The sequence below is a fragment of the Pleurodeles waltl genome, chromosome 1_2, assembly GCF_031143425.1.
Source record: "Pleurodeles waltl isolate 20211129_DDA chromosome 1_2, aPleWal1.hap1.20221129, whole genome shotgun sequence".
Classification (NCBI taxonomy): domain Eukaryota; kingdom Metazoa; phylum Chordata; class Amphibia; order Caudata; family Salamandridae; genus Pleurodeles; species Pleurodeles waltl.
This window is the reverse complement of record NC_090437.1, coordinates 1,125,170,487-1,125,187,871: the sequence shown is the minus strand read 5'-3', so window position 1 is coordinate 1,125,187,871 and position 17,385 is coordinate 1,125,170,487. Positions and strand designations below refer to the sequence as shown.

The following is a 17,385-nucleotide window of genomic DNA, read 5'->3' as shown; positions in this document are numbered from 1 at the left end:
GATGCTACGGAGAAGGAACAGTACAAGAAGATACCAAGGGGAATGCCCTAGAACATAAAAGGTAGTGGATAATTGAGGTGAGGAACTAACTAACAACATTTGGTGGGAGGGAGATGTAAACAATATATAAATGATGGTTCTTCAGTAGGAGTCTGATAACTGGAGAAGTTGTATAGAGTTTAGATGTTACTTGAAGAGATGAGTCTTGATTGCGTTTTAGATGGAAAGGAGGAACAAAGTTTACCAGAAAATGGCAAAGATGGAGTTCTTCAATGCGTACCAGAAGAAGGTCTGCTATCTTATTTTCTTTCTCTGGCATTTACATTTTTGTCTGCCTTGAGAAGATGCTGCTGTTATTGAGGGTGTTACAAATCACCCCACAAGCTTGGGAATTGTTCCTAGAAGATGGTAAAGAAACCATTTTGGACCCTAATGTTATGTCCAATTTCCATACTGTATGTCTGCTTTCCCTGTTTACAAAGCTGACCAAAACTTTTTCTAATAAACAGTTGATGCATTTCTTAGTTAGTTCTTGCATATCCTGCTGCCTGGGTGATGATGCTGCTGTTGAGGATGTTACAAATGCCCTCACAAGCTTGGGAATTGTTTGTCGAAGAAAGAAATCTGCCATGGTTTCACCTACACTAAAGAAACACTCTTTGGTCCCTACTGTCATGTTCAACTTCCATCCAGTATCTCTCCTTTCTCTGTTTGCAAAGCTGACCAAACCTTTTTCTAATGAACAGTTGATGCATTTCTTGGAAACTCTCAGCTGTTTCATAATATACAATCAGGTTTTCATAAAGGCCTATGCACCTAAATTTTACTTGCTAAAGCAATGAATGATATTAGGAGCATCTTGGATGTAGGTGGGGTGCTGGTCTTATTATAATAGATGTGTCAGCAGCTTTTTATACCGTATCCCACTCCACCTTACTGTACCAATTAGCATCAGCAGTGATTTCGGCAAAAGTTCACGAATGGGTTTCATTTTTTTTGCTGGACCAGATTCAAACAATGATACTGGCTAACTACAGACCTTTTCCCAAAGTTATTCTAACTGGTGTGCTTCAAGGCTCTGTATTGTTTAACCTGTGGCTCCTCTTGCATGTCTCATTGAGTCATTCAGCATTTCAATCCATACATATGCCAATGACACACAGCTGATCGTCACACTAGACAACAATTCACCATCGGCCATGTCTAACTTGAGAGACTGTCTCACTGAAGGCTCTGAATGGATAAAGTCAAACTCTCTATCCCTGATGAGTGAGAAAACTGAAGCCATTGTATTTGGATCAGCTGTAACCTAGACAAAAGACTGGTGGCCAAAGTCACTGGTACATTTGCCAATGGTGTCCCTGGACAGATGAAGTCAAACTCTGTCCCTGAAGAAAACCAAAGTCATTGTATTTGAATCAGCTGCAACAAAAGACTGGTAGACAGAGACACTGGCATATTTGCCCTTCCCCTTGTATCAAGCTAGGGATCTGGGAGTGAAGACTGATGCCAATATGTCCTTTACGAACACATTAAGTCCATCTGTACTACCCACTTTCGCCTTCTGAATGTTATCAAATAATTCTCTCTTCCTTACCATCTGTTTCAAGGAAATATCTAGTTCATGCTCACATCTTGTCTAGATTGAGCTTTTTGCAATTCTTTGCTATTTGTCCTACCATAAAACTTGTTGCTAAGACTGGGTATCCTCCAACGCACATCAGACAGGATGATTCTGAGACTAGGAAGATGAATGTCTTTTTAAAAATCAGTTGAGAAAACTCTATTGGCTTCCAGTTTTGAGGAGATGTTTCTTTAAGGCACTCTGGGGGTCATTTTGACCTCGGCGGTCTTTTGTGAGGACCGCCGAGGGACCGCCATGCGGAAAACCGCCAGTGGTGGGCGGTTTGCCGCTCGGCTTATTATGACTGTTGACAGCTCTCCGTCCTTTTTCGGCGGGCGGCGCGGAAGTGGAGGTTGCTCCACCTCCACCACCACGCCATGGCCAATGGGAACCGCCATGGTCATAATTCGAAAAAAATGACCGCCAGCCTGTTGGCGGTCTTACCGCCGCTTCTCCGCCTTCCGCCAGGGTCATAATGACCCCCTCTGACTCTTTCACAAGACAATTTACAATAATGGCCAAGGAACTTATATGGCGTCTCTGTTGGCTTGGTACCAGCCTTCGCGGGCTCTGAGATCTAAACATGCTTTCTTGATTAAAACACCGCTTTTTTTAAAAACAAAACAGAATGACTAGTCACTCCCTGGAGATGATGACAGCCAGCTAAGGCATACGACTCCCTGCCAATTATCCTTTGTACGGAATCAATCTTTACTATTTTCAGGAAACACACGAAAACCTATCTGTTGAATAACTCCATCTAGATTTGAGGTCACTGACCACACATCTTTTATCCTCCCTAATGTGTGTCTGCTTTATTTTTCCCTTACTGGCACTGCCACATTTCTTCCTGATGTAGCCGTGTGCCCTATAAATGGCTCAATATATTAGTCATGCGTATTGGCCAAGTATTGGTCATCCCAGAATCCCACCTGTCTGCCCTGAAGGACACAGTAATGGGCTATCAAATGCAATTCTTGGACCAATTGGACTAGATTTTGTATCAGCTGAGAAGTGAAGGGAGACATGGAATGCCAACGTACTTGTTTTTAAGTGTGTCATTGATCACTTAAATGGTTGTTGCGTTTATGCAACATTGTGGTATCAACCCACATTGGTAGTATTGGATAGGGCTGTTGTTCTGTTGTTCTTGATATTTTTATGCAATGGTTGGAGATGGCCTTCCTAATTTTCGGTGTATTCTTCGAGTGATGCCATATTGCTGATCGGACTGTAATTTTTGAGACCATCATGATCAACATTGGGTACTATCAGAAGGGCCAGGGTCTAACCGGTCTTCAGGGTGTCTGAGAAGGTGTTCTTGGTGAGGAAAGTGTTAACAATGTTAATTAGTGACACAAGAATTTACCCCATGTAATTTACTATAGATGATAGGTGATTTTGGAAACTTGAACATGACACTCTGATCCCAAGGGAATTGTGGAAACAGATCTTACCTTTTCGTTTTCTTACTCATGTATGCTCAAGTGAAACACAAGATGGATACAAGATACGTTTTCAATACATTTATTGAAACAATTGTAGTCTTGCATAGAGAGAATGAGCTATGATAATTAGGCAGATGAAACAAAGCAAGAGTACCATCATTATAACACTAAACCTATACTGAGACCATAGTGAGTGAACCCTCTGCCTTCACCTGATCTAGGAGGATCTTATCCCCCTGAACCGGGGAATCAACCTGTAGTGTAGATGGCAATACTTCTCTGCAAACTGGAAGATCAGGGCCAGCAGGGCTGCATGTTCAACACAGCATTCATCCACAGATTGTCGCAGCTGGAGTGCTCCTCTGACTTCTATGGGTTAATACATTTCTTATATGATCAAAGCCACACTGAGCTAGGGGCATAGCTGTGATGCAGTGCTATGTCTAGATGTTAAAAGCTGTCTCTGAAGAGGCAATACAAGCACTGGGATATATTATACTGTGGTCCTAGCCTTGAACAGAGTGTACAGATTATATGTCGGGAAGGGCTAACTAAAAACAAGCAACAGATACAATGTATTCTTGGAATAATATTGTGCAAGTCTAAGTGTGTAAAATGTTACTGCTAAAAGTGGTCAGCAGAAACGTGTAAATACAAAATATAAACAAAGCTAAAATGGAGAACCAATGAGGGCCCAAGGAGGCCCCATAATAATCTTGCTTTTGAAGAAGTTCTTGATAGCTATACTCTACAGCTTGGAGTGTTTTAGTGGTGGATCTTAGGTATTTGTATTTTTGTTTATTTTCCAGCTGCTGCTGTGAAATTCTTGGCTATGAAGATTGGTGAACAACTATAATTCCTCCTGCTCCATTGGGTTCATTAATGTGCTGGATGCTATAGTATCAGATTGCAAGACATTTAGGATGTGGATTGAGATTGTGGAGATCCAGGATTCTGTAATAAAAATGCAATTGAGGTCATGTAATATGAAAATGTCTTAGATCTGAGTTTCCCAAACTTTTGACTTCTGTGGACCCCCACTTTATCATTACTGGAACCCGGGGACCCCCACTGATTCATAAATTGAATCCGGGGACCCCCCCATTGAATCATTACTGAGGGGTAACCGGACCACAAGTTGGGAACCACTATCTTATCTTGTACAAGGCTGTGGAATATGCATTGATGAGCTTGAGACTGGGTGTGTGTTAGGCGCATTTGAGGGGTAAATTGAGAAGGATTTAAAAGGGTCAGTGATTATGCAGTTTGTGCTTGTGAGGTGTGTGTGAGTGTGTGTGTAGTGGTGTTTGTGTGTGCGTGCATGAGATGGTGGAGATGGAGCATGCTGAATTGGGTAAGGTGCACATAGAATATTTTAATGTTGTTGATGTGCTGGGCAGTGTGAGATTTTAATGGTTACAGGCATGTGCCCTTATGTGGTCCTAGAAAGGCAAGAATAAAAAACAGGTCTGGTAGGGAGGGACTGATACACATACAATTGACTGTGACACTCTTTGCTGATGCCAATTGACTGCACTGGTTCTCTGTGGTTTGTCTTTTTTAGTGTTCCTCTTAGCAGGAAAATAGACCATCCACGGGATTGGCTGTTTGCCTGGCTGATGCATGCACAGGATTTCCAAAGTCTTTAAGGTTTGGGCTGGCATAGGATTGTCTATGTCTTTGAAAAGTGTTTTTTAAAGGGAGGGCTGCCACAGGATAGGCTGGAAGTGCACTGAAGGAAGACATGTAGGTCACACAATCTGCCTCTAATTCTGTTACTACTCAGTGAGGCGGATGTCTGTCCTGTTATGGTATCAGTAGGTGCATTTTGTTAGTTATGTGTTTATAGCTGCAACTTACTTAGCAAATGAATGTGTCTGTGTTCTGTGTTGTGTGAACCATGTCTAAATAGGTTGTAATATCTGCAGATTGACGTAAGTAGTTATGTGTCATTTTGTGGATTTGGACTGTACGACTCCGTAGGCTCCATATAAAAGTATGTTTTATCTGCCCTTGGCATTCGTTATTATCTAACCAGCGTATATGTATTCTAAGATAAAACTAGATGCTGTAAAATGCACATGCCACGGTCCAGCTTTATTTGTTGAAGGAACTGTACTTGACCCCAACAAACCAGGTGATTATGAATATTTTCGGAGTGCTGGTGTCCAACATGTGATTAGAAGCAGGGACACAGATATTGAACAAGTTGCTGATTTCATACCATGCTCCTTAGGAAGGGAGTGAATCATTCTCTGTAGAAAGAGAAGGACAGTGGCTATTTAATTGATTTAAATATCTATTAGGTTCGAATCTATGAAGTCCCACTACTTTTCTCTTTTGAGTCCATGATTAATTTTGATCCTCTGCAATACTCATAGAAACATATTTTGCACTGTGACTTTCCATTGCTCACCTCTTAAAATGAAGCCAGCTGCTGTGCAGCTGTTGTAAGGGCTCTGACTAGGCTGCTCATAAATACAAGTGCAAACATGAGTGCACTTGTGTAGGCGATGTAGGCTAAGTAATGAATAATGTTGTCTGATTTAGTGCATAGGTAGCACTGTGCTGGATGGTTTAAATTGGAGTCCAAAGGGGATGTTATTGGGATAGGAATGCTCTTTGCACTGTAAAGGAAGTGTGTTACCGTCATGAGTGACCGAACTGCACGTGATATCTGGTATTCTGAAACTTTGTGGCACAGCTTATGTGTTAAAGTAGTTATGCACTGAGACATAGGCCTGTCCTTTGACTCTGAGTTCCAGGATCTGGTCCCTAACCCTAGGAGGGTGCACTAGAAGGACGCACCAAGCATTCTTTCAAGCTGCTATGGGATTACTGTACATGACCTGGTTGGTGGCATTGCACCACTTTTATAATTCTAGCACTAAACAAACATTTTTCCCTGATTGAGGAGGAGTGTGGTGTTTACTGGCCCGACTTGTTTAATCTTAATTAATGCATATTATGTAAAGTATGTTTGGTAGCAGGACTCTGCGTGGGTGTGAGTGTGAGATTGCTAAGGCTAGCAATATCCATTGTGGATTGCCTCAGGTTGTGGTACAGCCTCGCCAGACAGTGGAATGACATTGCAAGCATTCTTGAGATGAATGGTGGGACCCTGGACACTGAAGTGTGGGAAGATGGAGACAGATCGGCCTTTAGAAATTCGTTGGAGATCTTTTTTTCAGGGGATTTCTTATTAGCAGTTCCAGCGCACTGTTATTTGGCTTAATGGTGAGCAGATTCTGCTACAAGAAGGAGGGAAGTTTCCAGACTGGGCCTGCCATGTTTTGTAAACCTCTGATTGCTACTTTAGAAATGTTTATGACAGTCAAATGCACAGGATTACCACTAAGTGCACATATTTTGGACACTCCTCCATCGACTTAGTTTCAAAAGTACCTGCAGTGACTGTCTTCACGAAATATGAAACAGAGTTACCCAAAATGCGTTCCTAGGCACCAACAGTGAGTGGGGTCAACATCTCCTCTCTGGGTAGTGTGTGTATTGGGACCGAAGCTACCTGACTTGTTTCCCGTCAAGTTCTTCAAAACCAAGGATTGGATTAGTGCACAGAGGTCTTGAAGAATTCCAGAGTTCACGGATGGTGTCTGTTGGACAGCCATTCTCCCAGAGGTGAAGGGACATCACCTGACATCTGTCAGGTGTAGGTCTGCCTGTGATTTAGAAGCCTTCTTGACCCCCTGGGAAGATTGGTATATGCCCCTGGAACCTTTTAGAAATGTTTTTTTTTTTTTTTTTGGGATGCTGACCTCTCTTTGGTTAGTCAAGCTGATCACCTGTCTTCTTCTTGCTTCCTGCTACTAAAAATCATGAAGCAAATAGTCCAGGCAGCCCCCTTGAGTCATCTGGATCAGTGCAGTTCCCTGTTTTAGGGAGCCTGAGCTGGACTATTAAAGAAATTGCAATGCATGCCTAGTGCACTGTATGCCCTGCACTGGCTTCTATTGGAGAAGATGATCACCTTTAAGTTATTCTGCCATGTCCACCGTGCTGGGTCCGACCTGTCTTAAAAACACCTTCACACACTATATGCCAGGCCGTTTCATGTGATCATTTAGAATGGCCATCTGCTATTCCCTTGCAACTTGCATAATCTATTGCATTTTCCAAAAGCATTGAAGACTTGTCTCCAGGCCAAACAAGTCACTCCTAGGCACTCTTTTCCTGCCTTCTTCTAGCGCTATAACACCTGTGTGGGTAGCAGCGCACTTTCTAAAATTAGTGACATAACACAACAGAGAAGGGTACATTTCCCTTGCTTTCTAGGCAGTTTTGGTACAAGAAACCGCTCAAGTCAAGATTATTGCAACTCGTAAATTATCGTAAATTTGTGATGATGACTGTATAAGATCCCTTCGGCAACCCAGAAGGGGGATTTCAATAATTACAGCGTCTAAAAGAGGAAGCAATTAACTAGGTAATGGCGTTGCCATGTAGATCTGATGATAACAATTAAAAGGGAACGGTCCAATCCACTGCATGTCGTCCAGTCACATTTCCCCCAAATGGTCCATGATTAAGGAGGCCTAAAGGGCAGCGCCGCACATGCTAAAATGCTAACACAGCTCCTCAAATGATCTTATTCAGCGAAGTCCAGGCAAGTTGGATTTTTTCTAAATTAGTGTTCATAGTACTAATAGCTTTTTTTCTTAGCATGTGCTATACTTTGGAATGCTTAAGAGTCTTGGATCATAACCTTGGGCAGAGATAATTTACAAAATTCAATATAATTTGTTGTACATATTCTGGACACTCCTTGAACAGAAAACTGGTGAATGGGTCTGCTATCAGGATTTTATTTTCAAGTAGCCAACAATTTGAATTCTGTCCTTTTGGTGTACGTCAAGAAAAGAAAATGCAGGGCAGCTGAATGAAATCTAATGATGAAGACCACTTTGGTATAAATCTATCCTCCCATATATGGCTTCAAAATATTAGTGCCTGTGTACAATCGAAACTATATAAACAATATCTCAATGAATAATACAAGGATCTTTCCTTTCCAGGCTTCTTTAAACTTTTCCCTTTTGTGCATAAATAAACTCTTTTTGGTGGGTCCTCATAGGTTGAAACAATAGTTCTCTTCTATTTTTTTGAAAGCAAGCAGTTGTCGTTTTTGTTCAACTGCGAGTGTTTCATAGCTTGATTTCAGCCTCAGAAACGTTGTGTGCTACGATATTAATGTCTGTTGTACTGCTGTTTAATGCTGCTTACCGTCACATGTTCTACTTTCAGAGACTCGTGTAGTAGTCCGAACACAGCAGAATTACTAAACACCTTAAAGGAACGGAACATCTCATCTTCCTGTGCGGATAATTATTGGTAAATTTGCAGCTTGTACTGACATCACTAATTTAGAATCAAGGATAATTAATGGAAAGCAATTTTAATTACATTCGTTTTTTTTGTATACCATTTATAACTTTAAACTGCCCCGTTTCCACCCTGTATTGAATTCTGGCATTGTCTCAGCCAGTCAGGTTATCTTTAACGCTGACAATAATGTTTTTGCCTTCATTTTAGTTTCAGTGTTCGCGTGTGAAAGACAAACAAGCAGTTATTTGCCTCTGTTGGGAAACGCTAATTGCTAAATTATTTTTTTAGATAGATACATATTTAGTATATGGTTTGTTACAATCATTACAGTTTCATTTCAAACAGAGCGTTGCACATAAAATGCTTAAAACAATTTTAATAGTGTTTTACTTAGTTAAAAAAAAGTCGATATAATCTTCAAAATGTTATGAGACAATACATCTCCTTTCATTCTTATGTATGAAACCAAACTATTGAGGGGTTGATGACAAAAAAAACGATTTCTTAAAACTGATCCGTAAAGGAAGATTCAGTGGGAAAAGCTGTGTTATATGGGCACTGTACTTCTATCCAGTGCCAAACATTGAATCTAACAGCTGTTAATTGTCTTTTCTCATTAAGCATCGGGGTTGCCTCAGGCCCATCAATGTAATGCGGGTAGTTAAGAGTTATTACCACTGTAACTTGAGCAGAGGCGAATAATAAAACGGTTTAAAAATTTAAAAAGTACTAAAATTAAAAAATTGAGGAGCAGCACAGCCGTCATTGAGGATGCTTGCATTCTCCTATCATGTGGTAAACATGCCCGCTAATAATTAAGAAGTGTAATCGATAGGAGAATATATTAAACAATAAGTGAATAGTTTATTAAACTGGGAAACCCCGCACAGCCGTTCATAGTAAATTAGAAGAGATAGAATATGTCATTGAGGTTGAACCTATCCTCCTTTGTTGTCAACATGTGCTACTGTTATAGGACTAGGTTAGGAATTCGAATAGAACGCATGTGATACTTCAAAATATGGCCCATATTTATACTCTGTTTGCATCGCATTAGCATAATTTTTTTAATGCTAAATCAATGCAAACCTAACTTGATATTTATACTTTGGTGCTAACCCATCTAGCGCCAAAGTTATGGAGTTAGCGTCATTTTTTACTGTGAAAACCTACCTTGCGTCAATGAGATGCAATGTAGGCATTCCCAGGCAAAAAATGTCTCAAAGGCCTTAGCGCCTTATTTATCCTCCCATGCAAAAATCACTCACGGGAGGAGGAGGGCCTTAAACAATGGCGCTAAGACTGCTTAGAGCCATTATTTAAGGCCTGGGTATGGGCAGGCATTAGGGGACCTGTGGCCTGTTTTCCATGGTCAGAGACCATGGAAACAGCCCACAGGTGCCCTTCCCTGCCCCCAGGGACACCCCTACCCGCCCGCACCCACACCTGGAGGACACCTAAGGATGGAGGGACCCGTCCCAGGTAAGTATATTTATTTTTATTTTTTTAAGTGCCATAGGGGGACCTAACTTGCGCCCCCCTACATAGCACTGTGCCCAATGGCCATGCCCATGGGGCACAAGTCCACTGGGCATGGCCATTGGGCTGTGGGTAATGACTCCTGTCTTTAGAAAGACAGGAGTCATGTTCATGGGGGTTGTGTGTCAAAAAAATGACGCTAGTCACGTTAGAGTCATTTTTTTACTCTAACATGAGTAGCGCCATTCTTTCACGCACAACCTCCAGTTTTCCCTATGCCTCTCCTACCCAGTTAGCACCATTTATTTTGACACTAACCGGGCCTTAGTGCCGGCTTGCGCTATTCCTTAAACATGGCGCCCGGCTGGCGTCCTGTAATGGTGCTAGCCAATGGTATACATTTTTATGCAAACCTGCGCCAAATCAGGTTTGCGTCAAAAACTATAAATATGGGCCTATGTATTTAAGATCTGCCGTTTCCCCAATAATGTAACTAGAAAATGAGATGATGTAAAGCCCACATAGATTTGTGCCCACTCTTCATTTTGGTTTAACGTGTTTTTCCACAGGCCGGTGCATATTTTGCAGTGTGTGAGATTCTCAGATGTCAGAGACTGCAAGTTTCACACCAGATAAAGAAAACGGATTCAAGCTTCAGCACATGAAGACATTGCAGGGAACTTCTTATTTCTTCACAAGGAAGCTGCTGTGTATTAATTATACTGCTAAACAAAATTGGAAGATGGAGGAAGACACACCTGTTTGCGAAACTATAAAACACGTTTCCAAGTCATACTTACAATGTTATGTGTCTATATTTTGTAACACCTTCAGTTTACTTGTGGCAGCCCTTTGAGTTGTCTTTTTAAATCTTTGCATTTTCTTTGTTGCTTGCAGCTGGTATACGAAATTCTTTCGCATAGATACCCTTAAATCTGGAGAAATTGTACATTTCGTGCTAGTTAACACCTTACAATGCTGTAATAAATAAAGTGTCAGCACATCTGTGTCAATTCCAAATAAGTTCCAGAAGAAAACAAGCATTGCAAAAGCCTATAGGTACACATCTGCTGGTAATACAGTCCTAAGTAGAAGGTATCAGTCTAAAGTGAACCAAGTAAAGGATAAGGGCAAATGAAAGCATAAGTGTTCAAGAGTCTAACTTAAGAACCAGGAATATGAAATCTCAGATAGGAGGCATCAGCAGAGTTAGGTATAGGGTTCCCTCTGCAAAGTCAGGACAAGATCTCCTAACAACCTTTCTAAGACACACACACACACACACTCATACATTTAGCTTCTCCTTTGAACTTCTTTCCATTAACTCCTCAAAAACTGGGACCAATCAGGTTGTACTATCTTCTTTGAACAGGTAAACTCCTTTTCATGCCATCATTGAACAAAAACACACACAGCTGCATGACCCTAGATGTCTTATCAGTACATAGGCATTGTACAGGAGGCATCTTCCTATCCCCACATATGGTGTAAATCACACCTGTCAATTCAAGTTATCTGCTCCAACATTCTCTAAAGAAAATAACAATCTACTCTTCTAATTATTAATCTTATTATCTTGGTCCTGCAAAAAAATGGAGTATATGAAAACACATTTCGAAATCAACATTATGTTTAACATTGAAAAGCATTGAATAACTGAGACCTACTCACAGTTATGTTAGCCTGTCAACCTACTATGAGATAATGATTGTACTTCAATTATACAAAGTGAAGCTTCATAAACACACATGACTGAATTAGAACTTTGTTACCTGTTGCTGTTTATGCTTAGAGGTCTCCATCTCTCTAAACTCATCTTAAAGTTTACATTGCTCGTTGTCCAACGCTATTTCTTCCCTCTTTCTGTGAGTACCCATACTCTTTGTGGATGTTTTATTTGTCTTCATTAATCTAAATCCCTTCACAATAGCAAATGCACTAATCCCACACACAACAAGTATCAAGGGGCTTCAATACAGAGACTAGAAGTCCACCACCAATGCTAATAAGACAGCTAACAGTAGTGGAAAATCCTTTCCCAGTTGCTTCACAGGGACCTGTTTCTTCCAACTCTTTAAAGTCTATTGACATTCCAGTAATATTCTTTACATACTTTCGGATTTCCTTGTTCTTGTCTGGAATGTATGTCCAGCACTGCTGCACTTTCAGCATCTTACAGACTCCGCCTTCTTTTGCAAGTAAAATATCCAAAGCAAGCCTATTTTGCATAACCATAGCCATAATGGCTATCAATTCTGTATCAATAGTGTACAAAGTTCCAGCAGTGCTGATTGCAAGCTTATCAACTAAGTTGGAAAGCTTTCTGACTTTTAAGACATTGAAAACAACATATGCAGCTGGAATCACAGCTCCAAAATGTCTCCCACTATCTGGGAAAAACTACAATGCTTAGCTCTTCCAAGATCTACAATCTCCTTGACATTAATTCTATCTACATGCTATACTTCAGGAAACGTGTTGTTAAATAGCAAGATCTCCTCCAATTAGCAGGGACTTTAAAGTAAGCATTCTTTCCACACACTTACTAAACTCCAGGAATCACCGATAATTCTGTCGCAAATATCTGATCTATAAAGCTGTAGTACTTTTACCATGGGAGTAAGACTGCTAGATTTAGGGTGGTAGCACCAACAGATGTGGGTGACTGAGTCAGTCGCACACCAACTGGAAGCTGTTGGCCTGACTTCGTCAGCTAGCTAGCAGCACCTTGTCCAAACCTAGAAAGTAAAGGTGATTTGTGGCAGCTTAGAAACATGACACTGACTCCTCGGGGAAGTTGTGGTGGAACATATCATACCCCTTTCTCTCAATTTCACAAATTCTCACACATGATAAGGCAGACAAAAAGATGTAGAGTAAGTTTCAATATTTATTGAAGCGAAAGCATCCGATGATGGAATAATGAGCTGTGATTGTTAGACATATGAAATATAATACAGTGATGATTGTGATCATTACCGTAAAATATAGAAATAGTCCCAACATTCTAATCTAATCATAAGAGCTAGTGATTCCTACCTACACCCTAATGTCTAAACCTGGGAGCATAGCAGTTTTAGCCCTTCTGCCCATCCTGGCCTATGGAAGGAGCCCCCATCCCCTACCTGAAAGACAGAAAGCATCTGCCTGTTGTTCAGCTGTTAATCCTCTCGGTTGGCTGGAAAGAAGAGGCCAGGATCAGCAAAGCTGTCAACAAAGTGGTGTACAGCATCAGGTGCCTATGTCTGGAATACCCTCTATCCTCCTGTGGACTATGTGGTGTTTATATAGTAAAAACATTATGTTCTAAGAACAGGCCTCACGCATTGCTATGTGAAGGGTTGAAGTTTGACTCCGTAACTCTGGAGAGACAGTACTGCTGAAATAAGGATGCCCAATCTAGGCACTAAAGGGAACCCATGACAATATTACACAGAACTTCAAATCTAGCAGGACATTCACTCCATGCCATCCTTTGGAAATTATCAACAATCTACTTCTTCCTCATTAAACACAGTTTCCCTCACTGTTGCCAATCTAAGCTTGCCTGGGGATGCATTCCAGGTGTCTTGTATTTTCTCTTTTTCTTCCCCATGCATTTTTCAAATCCGTTTTTCCTCTTTTCACCTTCAAATCAAGCTCTTCTATTCTATTCTTTAAATTGTCAATAAAATTATTTTCAATCTTGCAACTTACAAGTTAAATTCTGTCAAAAGGCACAGGCAGTATCAAGCTTAACTGGTGACCTAAATAAATGACAAATCAGTATCTAAATATTTTGCATCTAAATGAGGATTCAAATGTTTGTATGTGGGCATTTTGGGCAAAACAAAATCATTATTTGAGAAAAACTTTTCTAACTGATGCTGATGATACAGCAAGCTAAAGATTATACTACATGAAATACCATAGGTAAGGAGAATGTTGTGGTAGGTCATACCTTCTGCCACAGATGCAGGTATGTGGGTGCAGACATAGCAGTCCTTAGCCTTCATTAAACTAGTATGCTTAGGGTACTTAAACCTATTAACAGGCTAATCATAAAAACGATAATAACAATCAACACTATAGATACCATTAGTTTATGTTGTTTTTAAAAAAAAGATCTACATCGACTCTCAATACTCAAATTTTAGAAAAAGTAAGAGGGCATCAGAAGAATAATTGCTACTTGCTGGTTCTACTTGCGCAACAATGCAAAACCTTGTTGTTTCATTTATATTTTATATACAGTTGGCTTTGTGAGTTATATCTAACTGTACTTTTTCTTCTTCTAGAATGTTAACCCTACTCTGCTGGAGACGTTTTGGCCCTAAGGAGTTCCAAAAGACAATAGATGCATTTCACTTTGTAGTGACAAGAATCATAAATCAAAATCAAGCAATCTTAACAGTCATGGCCTTTGTTAGAAATGGGGTTTTTGGTTGGCAGTCAGGTTACCCTCTGTCCAAGCAAGAACCCTCACTCTAGTCAGGGTAAGTCACACACAATCCAAAATTAGCCTGTGCCCACCCTCTGGTAGCTTGGCACGAGCAGTCAGGCTTAACTTAGAAGGCAATGTGTAAAGTATTTGTGCAATAAATCATACAATACCACCATATAGCACCACAAAAATACACTACACAGTGTTTAGAAAAATATATAATATTTATCAGGATAATTGTAGGTCAAAACGAATAAAGTTGCAATGTGAATTTGTAGAGATATCACTGAAAAGTAATATAAAGGGGGTCATTCCGACCCTGGCGGTAAATACCGCCAGGGCCAGGGTCGGCGGTAGCACCGCCAACAGGCTGGCGGTGCTCCGCCGGGCATTCTGACCGCGGCGGTATAGCCGCGGCCAGAAGCGGAAAGCCGGCGGTGTACCGCCGACTTTTTGCTGCCCATGGGAATCCGCCATGGTGGCGCAGCTTGCTGCGCCGCCATGGGGATTCTGACACCCCATACCGCCATCCTGTTCCTGGCGGTTCGCCCGCCAGGAACAGGATGGCGGTATGGGGTGTCGTGGGGCCCCTGGGGGCCCCTGCTGTGCCCATGCCAATGGCATGGGCACTGCAGGGGCCCCCGTAAGAGGGCCCCACAAAGAATTTCAGTGTCTGCTTTGCAGACACTGAAATTCGCGACGGGTGCAACTGCACCCGTCGCACCTTCCCACTCCGCCGGCTCCATTCGGAGCCGGCTTCCTCGTAGGAAGGGTGTTTCCCACTGGGCTGGCGGGCGGCCTTTTGGCGGTCGCCTGCCAGCCCAGTGGGAAACCCAGAATGACCGCCGCGGTCTTTTGACCGCGGTACGGTCTTCTGGCGGTTCCCGCTTGGCGGGCGGCTCACGCCGCCCGCCAAGCTTAGAATCAGCCCCAAAGTGTCTTAAGTCTTTAAAAAGCAAAGAAAGTCTCTTTCAAGCACAAAGTGCCTGGTTTGGAGTGGAAAATCTCCTCAGAAGGCCACAGAAGAAGGGATATGTGTAAAAATGGTGTGTGCGTCGATTTCTCCCCAGCACACACGGACTTGCGTCATTATTTTTCACGTGGGGAAGTCATGCGTCGTTTTCCGGTGCGCTGGTAGTCTCTTTCTGTGGATCGCGGGGATTACCAGATGTCCGGGGTCTGTGCGTGAATTTTCCTGCTTGTTTTCTGGCTGCGCGTTGTTCTACGGGGCTGCGCGTCGAAGTTTTGCTCTCACGGCAGGCGTCGCGTTGATTTCTCCTCTGGAGGTCGGGCGCCGTTGTCCTTGTGAGGCCGGGCATCGAAGTTCCGGTCGTCCCGAAGGCGTCGCGTCGATCAGCGTCGATGTGCTGCGTTTTTCTCGCCGCGGAACAAGCTGTGCGTCGAAAATTTTGGTGCACGGAGCGTCCAAATTAAAAAGAGAAGTGTTTTTGGTCCTGAGACTTCAGGGAACAGGAGGCAAACTCTATCCAAGCCCCTGGAGAGCACTTTCACAGCCAGACAAGAGTTCAGCAAGGCAGCAGGCCAACAGCAAGGCAACAGTCCTTTGTAGAAAGCAGACAGGTGAGTCCTTTGAGCAGCCAGGCAGTTCTTCTTGGCAGGATGTAGTTTCTGGTTCAGGTTTCTTCTCCAGCAAGTGTCTGATGAGGTAGGGCAGAGGCCCTGTTTTATACCAAAATGTGCCTTTGAAGTGGGGGAGACTTCAAAGAGTGTCTAAGAAGTGCACCAGGTCCCCTTTCAGTTCAATCCTGTCTGCCAGGGTCCCAGTAGGGGGGGTGGCAGTCCTTTGTGTGAGAGCAGGCCCTCCACCCTCCCAGGCCAGGAAGACCCATTCAAAATGCAGATGTATGCAAGTGAGGCTGAGTACCCTGTGTTTGGGGTGTGTCTGAGTGAATGCACAAGGAGCTGTCAACTAAGCCCAGCAAGACGTGGATTGTAAGGCACAGAAAGATTTAAGTGCAAAGAAATGCTCACTTTCTAAAAGTGGCATTTCTAGAATGGTAATATTAAATCCAACTTCACTAGTCAGCAGCATACTAAATATGACCTTCCTACTCCTTTCAGATCACCAGTTACCACTCCAATACTGTATGAGGGCAGCCCCAATGTTAGCCTATGAAGGGAGCAGGCCTCACAGTAGTGCAAAAACGAATTTAGGAGTTTTACACTACCAGGACATGTAAACTACACAGGTACATGTCCTGTCTTTTACCCACACAGCACCCTGCTCTAGGGGTTACCTAGGGCACACATTAGAGGTAACTTATATGTGGAGAAAGGGGAGGTTTAGGCTTGGCAAGTACTTTTAAGTGCCAAGTCGAGGTGACATTGAAACTGCACCCACAGGCCTTGCAATGGCAGGCCTGAGACTAGGTAAAGGGGCTACTTAAATCAAATCAAATCATTAACATTTATAAAGCGCGCTACTCACCCGTGCGGGTCTCAAGGCGCTAGGAGGAAGGGGGGGTTACTGCTGCTCGAAAAGCCAGGTCTTGAGGAGTCTCCGGAATGCGGAGGGGTCCTGGGTGGTCCTGAGGCTGGCGGGGAGGGTGTTCCAGGTCTTGGCTGCCAGGAAGGAGAAAGACCTCCCACCCGCCGTGGAGCGGCGGATGCGAGGGACGGCAGCGAGCGCGAGGACAGAGGAACGGAGGAGATGGGTGGGGGCGTAGAAGCTGAGGCGACGGTTGAGGTATTCCGGTCCCTTGTTGTGGAGGGCTTTGTGTGCGTGGGTGAGAAGTCGAAAGGTGATCCTTTTGCTGACTGGGAGCCAATGCAGGTGTCTCAGGTGTGCGGAGATGTGGCTGTTGCGGGGTACGTCGAGGATGAGGCAGGCGAGGCGTTTTGAATACGTTGCAGGCGTTTTTTCAGTTTAGCGGTGGTCCCAGCATAGAGGGTGTTGCCGTAGTCCAGGCGGCTCGTGATGAGGGCGTGGGTCACGGTTTTTCTGGTGTCGGCGGGGATCCAGCAGAAGATCTTGCGGAGCATGCGGAGGGTGAGGAAGCAGGCGGAGGACACGGCGTTGACTTGTTTGGTCATGGTGAGAAGCGGGT

At 42.9% G+C, this 17,385-nt stretch overlaps 1 protein-coding gene across 1 annotated transcript in view; it reads left to right on the top strand.

Annotated features, from left to right (window-relative positions):
• Positions 1–13,580, top strand: part of LOC138248718 (ADP-ribosyl cyclase/cyclic ADP-ribose hydrolase 1-like) — a 367,725-nt gene extending 354,145 nt beyond the window's left edge. Inside the window, exons 7-8 of the mRNA XM_069202573.1 lie at positions 8,335–8,421; positions 10,464–13,580. Coding sequence (XP_069058674.1) covers positions 8,335–8,421; positions 10,464–10,530 — 154 coding nt within the window. The 3' untranslated portion in view covers positions 10,531–13,580. The remainder of the gene's footprint in view (positions 1–8,334; positions 8,422–10,463) is intronic.
• Positions 13,581–17,385: the final 3,805 nt, after the last annotated feature.